The 7,871-nt window shown below is 40.9% G+C and overlaps 1 protein-coding gene across 1 annotated transcript in view; it reads left to right on the top strand.

The window, feature by feature from the left end:
- The first annotated feature begins 306 nt into the window (after positions 1-306).
- TBXAS1 (thromboxane A synthase 1) overlaps positions 307-7,871 on the top strand; it is a 226,396-nt gene continuing 218,831 nt past the window's right edge. The window contains exon 1 of the mRNA XM_005421056.3: positions 307-515. Within this exon, the coding sequence (XP_005421113.1) occupies positions 418-515 (98 nt within the window). The 5' untranslated portion in view covers positions 307-417. The remainder of the gene's footprint in view (positions 516-7,871) is intronic.

Raw genomic sequence — 7,871 nt, 5'->3', positions numbered from 1 at the left:
GACACCCCCGAAGTGCCTTTATATTTTTCTTCCATGATCTGTAACATGGTCAGGCTGTCTTCCCCATTTATTTTCCCTGCACATTTCCCCAATTCCCATACTTGAGGTCTAAAAACCCATTCAGCAACGCTGATGTCTCAAGCAGTGGGTATGTAAATATTTACTAGCATGACAGTCAACAACAGTGGGAGGGGGGAAATTGCTACATTCTGCCATCCAGGGAACCTTTGAGGTCTGCCTCAGAGTGTGCAGTCGATGAGAAGACGGAAGGTTTGCTGTTTGTGATGACATGTCTTTGCTCTCTCAGTTCCTGTTTTGTTGCAGATGTCATTCTTTTAGCTGTGGAAGGCTTTATCAGCCCTTGTGGAGGCTTTCCCCTGCACACAGCACCCAAGGCTGCAGCTGAAGTGGAGGAAAATGGAGCCTGTAGATCTTCTGGCACTTGCCTCCCCAGAAATGAACAGTACCACAGCCACCCTGGCGCTGCTGGCCGTCCTCCTCGTCCTGCTGTATTGGTAAGTGAGAGCAGTGAGATGGGTTGCACATCAGACACAAATCCTGCTGAAACCCAGCATCAGTACACCATTATCCATGAGGGGAAACTGGAAGGTAATTTCCTAGGAGGAAAATGGAGGGGGAGTTGGTTTGGAAGCAGAGAGTGCAATAAGTACAAAACTCACTCTGTGCTTTTAGATAATTCTCTCCTTGCAATATTGTCTTGTAAGTGCTTTACCAACTGCTAACAAAAATGATCTTCTATGTTAAGAACTTATTTGTTGGTTTCTTAATAATTTCTTTGGGTAGCAGGAGCATTGGTCCAGGTCAAAAAGAAACCAAATACTTGTAGGACCTCTTCTCTCTACTGTGCTGCACACACTTGTTTTTTGGCTTAAGTGTACAGACACTTAAACTGCTGCTTGAATTTCCTCTCTTGTTCTTTCCATGCTGACTAGTAGACACAAATCAGAATAACAGCAGCTGTAATGGTTAGCACAGTAGGCAATGCAGTGAGCTGTGCTGAAATGAAAAAAAAAAAACAACCTCCCCCCTGTCCTGACAATTTCTTTCAGAAATGATATTAGCTGAACTGGGAGTGTTTTTCTGACTTTTCACTTGCATTTATCTTCAAATCCTGCCTTCCAGTAAAATAATAGGGTTTTTCTCAATTGTATGAGTGTTCAAGAAAAGGTTTCAGGGACTGTTGCAGAAAAAAAAAATCCTCCAGAAATCCAAAGCTAATCAGGAAGAGAATAGTGATGGGACCATGAGTTAAGCACAATTGTTGTAGCAATGTAAATGACAGATCACTTTGCATATATTTTGTCATTCTTTCACCCTGTTGAGCTTTGTTCAACTTCCTTCTGTGTTCAGGGAGGGTCTAGAGAGACTAAAAAGAGTCATATCTATATCTGACATGTGTTGCTGTATCAAATAGGTGGGTGACCCTGCTTTCTTAACAAGATCTGCCCAAATAACTGCAAACATCCAAGTCCTACATCCTCTGAATTTTATTGGGAAAAAGAACAGTAGCTCTAGATCATTAAGACCACACTGTTTAGTTGTAGACCTGTAACATCTCTGGGAGCTTAAGGGGGAGAGAGGGAGGACAGGGGCACACCACAGTTCAGAAAAGCAGCAGATCAGCTGGTGAGGTCTGGCCACCTGTGAATCATTTGAAATAGCCTGATACCTCCACATAGCTCATGTCCGGATGTGCTGAGATCTCCAAAGCCCTGGAACAGCTCCTTGTAAATCTCAGGCACTGTCTGGTGTGTGTTTGCCCAGGGCCTCATTTTCTGGTTCAGTTTAGGAAAGGCTGTTCCTCCCCTTGAAGTTAAGACATGGTGGTTTAGTGCACATTTGGTCTTGCCATTAACAAAGCTAACTCTAATTGCAGAGTTAAACCAGACTCATGGCTGTGGTCAGTTACTGCTGAATTGGGGGCCTACCATAAAAGTTTCAAAAAGTTCAACTTAGCAGTGAGGTGGGAAATTGTCTAACAGTAGAGACAGCCCATTCAGTGTGTCTGCTTTCCTGGCTGAAGATGAGTTCTGTGAAAGCATCAAGAAAAGGCAGCAGAAGTTTTACATGGGAAAAGTTTTAAACTTGTAGCTGCCAATGGTTACTACTAACCAATCTTATTGAGCTACAGATTCAAGTTTATTTTTAAGTAGCTTATTAAATACAGGTGCCTGTAGATCACTCTTCCAATGGGAAGCTGGTGATTATTAAGCTTTGAGCTGTTGGTAGGTTTGCCTGGTGGCTGAGCTGTTCACATCTATTTATCTCAGTAAAGTGCAGTGCCTGAGCCTGAAAGGTTAAAGTCTTGAAGCACATCTGCAAGTGTGGTAGTTGTTCAAACTTGTCAACTTTCTAATTTGAGTCTATTTTGTTGAAATTTTTTATACTATCTGAGTGTTTAAACAAATCAGTAAACCTCAATGCATGCTCACATCTTCCTTTATTCATGACTGAAACCTTGGGTTCAAGGAATTATTTAACCAGTGTGTAAAATGGTTGCTAATGGAAATGCAGGTCTCTAATTCTAGAAAATGTTTTTATTACAATCATGTTGCATATCTGATTATCTGGCTCTTCTAGGAGTTAAGAAAACATGAGTGTTGTGTGTGGCAGGAGTAATAATAAAGTAATAACTCTTAAGGTTCCTTTGAGGTTTTCTTTATAAGCTTTATCTTAATTTTTTAATAACTACTGAATTATTCTTTTTTTCAGATTTTTCTTCCAAGATTGTGTCTCTTCAGAAGGGCAGTCCTGGGGAAAGGGAGGAATGAATATTTGCTGTTGTAAATTTTGTTGTGGTAGTAGCATAGGATTGATTGGGGTCACGTTGTGTCAGCTGTTGTGTGAGTACAAAGAACAGGCAGTTTGTCCACCTTGTTGGCTGTAAAAGGCTTAGCAGGGCTCAACAGAAGGCAATTGCAGGTAGAGGAGAGAGTGAAAAGATCTAATGCACACTAGAATAGGAATGTGGTCATGGCAACATTCGTCTTATTGAGCTCTTTCCTTAGCACAGTTTTCGTGGATGGGGATACCCAGTGGTTTAAACCACAGCCTTGAGCTGCTGTCCATCAGCTCAGCCTCAGTCCCTATGAGTGTGTGCCTTGTAAGGCCAGCTGGGATTTGTCACAGCTCAGCTGGCAGGTGGTATCTTGCTAAACTGTGATAAGACCAATCTCTTCACATTTTTGGGTATGGTGAGGTCATATGAAAGAGGGAGAGAAGAAAGGGTTGATTGGGAAGGGGAGCAGAGGCTGCAGCTGCATAAAAATTAACTTATAGGGAAGATGCAAGTCTTAGGAAGAAACTTGGATGATTTGATAATTTTTAGGCTGTTGTTTTTGGTACAATGAACATAATAACTCTTTATAGCAAATCATGTAATAGCACATCTCTGATTTCTCATGCATTGTCCTCAGTGTAATATGAAGGTGATGCTTGTAGTGTAATGTGTCAATTTTAAATCAGTGGAAGCAACTATAACCTCTCAGTGTTTGTCTTCTACATGACCTTAAGTCAGCTCTAAGGAGAGGCTTTGCAAGGCAGTTGATAAAATGTTGGGAGTAGAAAGACCTGTGAAGCTTTTTGATACACAGTCTATTTGGATTTGGATGGGAAGTTGTTTTTTTGGTAATCTGTTAAATTAAGAGGCTGCTCAAGCCTCTTTGCCATCCCCCATTCCTGAAGGATTTAGTCATTTGCTACCCTCCCCATTCTTGCTTCTTATTCTCTGTAGGTGAAAGTTTCTTGCAGATTTCTTATCATGGATTCTTGGATGTCTGTTGCTACATCATTATTATTGTGATAGAGAGGTTGCTGCTTTATTGACCACAAAAAGGCATAATATGGCTAACTACCAAAGTTCAGTAATACCAGTGGCACAACACTTAGCACTCTTAAAACATGTCTTGTCTGTGTCCTCCCCTGTGATTTCTTCCCCCCAAACTGATTATCAGAGCAGTTTCTTTTAAGAGCACTTTCTTTCTCAATTGCAAGCACTGCTGTCTCTATTTACCTAATCTCTGTGAATCTCAGGGGCTTTTTTTAGGCATGAAATAAAACCAAACTCTTAAGGGAAGAATGAGTTTAACATTTACAAATCCCAGTGATATTCTCTATTGAAAAATACAGTAGTATATCTATGCAACATATTGTTCATTTTCATTTCAAACATATGCTGAGTTGGATATCCCATGCTTGGCTGTAGCTGCAAACATTGCTTTGTGTCTTTCTTTTTGCTGTCTGGGTAGATGTTTGATAAAATGAAAGCAGGAGTTTATCTTGCTTTAAAGTTTAATGTACCATAAGCTGAGCATTATGAAGAAGCTGTCACAGCATTCAGATACCTGTGTTCAAACTGGATTATCAACCCCTTGTCTAAACAAACCTGGGGTTTTTTAGAAACATGGAGGTTGGATGGGAGTGTTTGTTTATGTTTGTAAGATCCGCGTCTAATTGCATGCTTTCAAACATAGCAAAACATAAACTAGTGGTGTTCCTGTGTGTTTCTGAAAAGCTAAGTAATTCAGAAAGATGCCATTTTTACATTGAAGTAATATTAATGATTACTTGTGCTAGAGACAATTATGGAGACTAAGAGATTGGGGTCTCCCTAGATCAAGGTACTATCCACCCAGCGCAGAACAAATCAGTCCTGACCCAAAGAATTTGCAGTCTGATTAAAAAGAATGAAAACCAAACTTAATATTTTTCCTCCTCTGACCTTCAGTCATTTGCATACAGTTGGATGGGGGATATACTTAGCATGTGTTAGAGTGCTTCAGATGGTGCCATACCTGCACTAAACCACATCACAAACTGATCTCAGGACAAGGCAGTATTTCCATACAGGTGACTTCAATACCATTGCTTGTTTGGCATTACTTTGCATCTGTGGTTTTGGAAAGGGCTCTAAAAGGAAAGCTTAGAGGTAATCTTTCTCCAGCAAAAACTTCATTCGGGCTTTGGAGAACCTTACTGTTTGGGGTTGACTTAGCTAAAACTTTTTTTTTCCTAAAGTAAATGCTACCTAATACTAGATCTTGGACCAACTTTTGCCCCTCAAAAGATCACTATTTACAAATTATATTTGACAGCTAGAGCTCTAGGTTTATGGCCTTGTCTTTGAGCTAAATCAAGCATCTCTAGGTAAGCTTGAGAAGGAGCAGAATAAATTACTGAATTATAATTTGGAAAAGTGCCATACCACATATGACTAAATACTTTATTTCTCTGAAAACAAAGTAGATTTGTGTAGATTTGATCATTCAGAATGAAGTTCACTCAGTGCCCTGATTATGCTGCTTTTAGGTAAACAAAGTTATCTTACTTTTGGGGGAAGAAGCAGAACAGTTTTCTCTTGTTGCTATTGCAGCTTCAGATCCCTAGGTTCTCTGGGGTATCCTCAGAGGCTGTTATAACCCCTTGGTTATCCAGAGAAGTGTTGGGCCTTTCATGCTGTGCAGCTTTGGATTTGCACTGCAAAACTCAGAAACTGTCTCTATTTGTTTTGTTTTGTTTTCAATTTAGAGATTACATGTCCAGCAGTGTTTATTTGAAGGCCCTCAAGTAGTTGTTGAGTTTTTTGCTTTTGTGAAGGTGCACTTTATCCTAAAAACTCTGTGTAAAAAACTCAATCTCCAGCCTATTAATTCCTTGTGGTTTTTGTTTTTCCCTGAACTTTTTCATGCCTTTCCCCATTAAATCCCAAATTAAAGCATAGTTTGATTTTAGTGAGTGGAGGTTGGAGCCTTAATAGTATGTAAAGGCAGACGGGCTGGGATGGCTTTCTTTCACAAAACTGGTATATTTATCTGTGCTCTCCTATGGTCTCCAGATCCATGTCCAGTGCAGTGAGCTGCAAAGCTGGATAATGCACACAAATAGCTCAAGAGCAAGCAGGAGCTGGACTCAACCCCTGAACAATCCAATTTCTGCTTCCACCTCCTGTGGGGCTTGGAATGGCCTGGGTCTGCTCCCAGCTGGGCTGCACCAGCAGGAGAGAGCAGCAAGGGAGGGAAGGACTCTGGCTTCTCCATCAGGCACCTTCTGCCTGGGAGCCTGCTCTGGAGCTTCACTCAGCTCTTCTGGACCTGCAGTTTGGTTCTAGCTTTTGATCTGGTCTTTGCCTTAGGGCAGGTAGCTTTGTTTAAGTTGGGGATATTTGGGGCCCTCTCAAACTGATTTTGGGTACTCCAAATCATCTTCTAGGAGCTCCTGCCTCCATCTACTGACAGTATTAGGAACACAAGGAACTTAATACCCTGCTGTTGGTGCCTTAAATGGAATTGAAATTAGATGCTGGGAGAAAGCAATGTGAACAACTTCCTCAGGGAGAAGGCTCTGCAAGCAGGGCAGCACTCCATCCATTGCACCAGGGCTGTCTCTTGCTTTGTCTGTGCATTTAATTGCCAGGCTCAGAGGGGCTCTCAGGTCTGCTGCAAAGTCTTCAAACACTACCATGAGCCCTGCTTTTCCCTGAACCCCAGGGGTGCATACTGCAGTCCCTGTGGCTGCCCTGCACTGGGGGGACTGGCTGTTCCTCTTGTGCTCCAAGGTATGTGGATTTTTGTCACTTCACTTTCAGATAGCACACAAAGTGTCCTGCCAGGCTGCCTGTGCTCCATCTTAAATGAAAAGTTAAAACAGTTTGTAGTTTTGACAGGTTAGAACTCTTCAGAGTGCTAAAATATAGATCTATGTTCTATTTTTTCCTTTAATATTGCTCCCATCATTTAAAAAAAATTGCCCATATTCTTCTTCACACCTTTGTGTCTTTGCATTAGATTTCATCCACACCAATGTTTGTTTTGTCCTCACTGCTGGCTCACAGGTAATTTATGCCTTTGATTGCCATGCCTTGCTCTTCTGTAGGGGAGTTTTATATAGTATTTAATGGAGCTGTCTAAAAATGTTTTAAAATATTGACATATTATTGAGAGATTGTTTTTTATTCGTTCCCCTTGAAACACACCCAAAATCTTTACATGGATTTTTCTCTCTTATCTCCCTAGTTCTCTTATTTTATTTTTTCCCTATTGAAAATAAAGTTTACTGTACCATAAGCTCAGTATGTGCTAACTGCTGTGAAGCAACTGAAAGAGCTCAAAAAATTTTCTGGTTTGGGTTTGGATATGCATTTGTTTCACTTTCCCAGGAATAGCAGAGGAGCTTGAGAAAATGATGTTCCATGTCTACCTCTTTCTTCCCTTGCTTTATATGTCATTGCTTGACATTGGTGACATTGCTTGACATTGCTTGACATTGGTGGCAATTTCTTTTAAGCTTTACTTGTTTATTTGACGTGTGTTATCTATGATTGGAGTGATGTGCAGGTCAATAAGAGTACAAGAGTTTTAATGAAGGGATCATCTAGCATGAGGGAGATTCTTCATATCCATTCCTTTGGTAGTTTCTTTCCTGGCTAGGTGCTGCTTTCGTGGTTCTGCAGAACCTGTGAAGTTGTTGGGGGAGTAAGGAAGCAGCAAACAAGGAAAAGGGCAAAACTTGTAATATTATTTTTTTAGGTAGGAAAAGAAGCTGGATGCCCAGCAATGAGTGGGAAAAGACTGGAAAGAATGACTGGGAACAGCAAGATATGACTCCAAATGAATTTGCAGATGGTTGTTAAAGACTGAGGTCAAGTATGTTTGGGCAAACTGAGGCTGGAAGAAAGGAGCTGAACTGAGATGTGTGTTGGGAGTAGGAAATGGGGCAGTGTCTGTGTGCTTGCTTACATGGACAAAGCAAAGTCTGCTTCCTTGGAAAGAATAGTTCTTTTCAGCCACAAAAAACCTTGTGATGCTCTTTATGAGTTGAGGGGCATGGGAAGGATGAAAAGGCAGTAGACTTTA

This window comes from Geospiza fortis, unplaced genomic scaffold (assembly GCF_000277835.1).
Source record: "Geospiza fortis unplaced genomic scaffold, GeoFor_1.0 scaffold10, whole genome shotgun sequence".
NCBI lineage: Eukaryota > Metazoa > Chordata > Aves > Passeriformes > Thraupidae > Geospiza > Geospiza fortis.
This window is presented reverse-complemented; position numbering and strand designations above follow the sequence as displayed.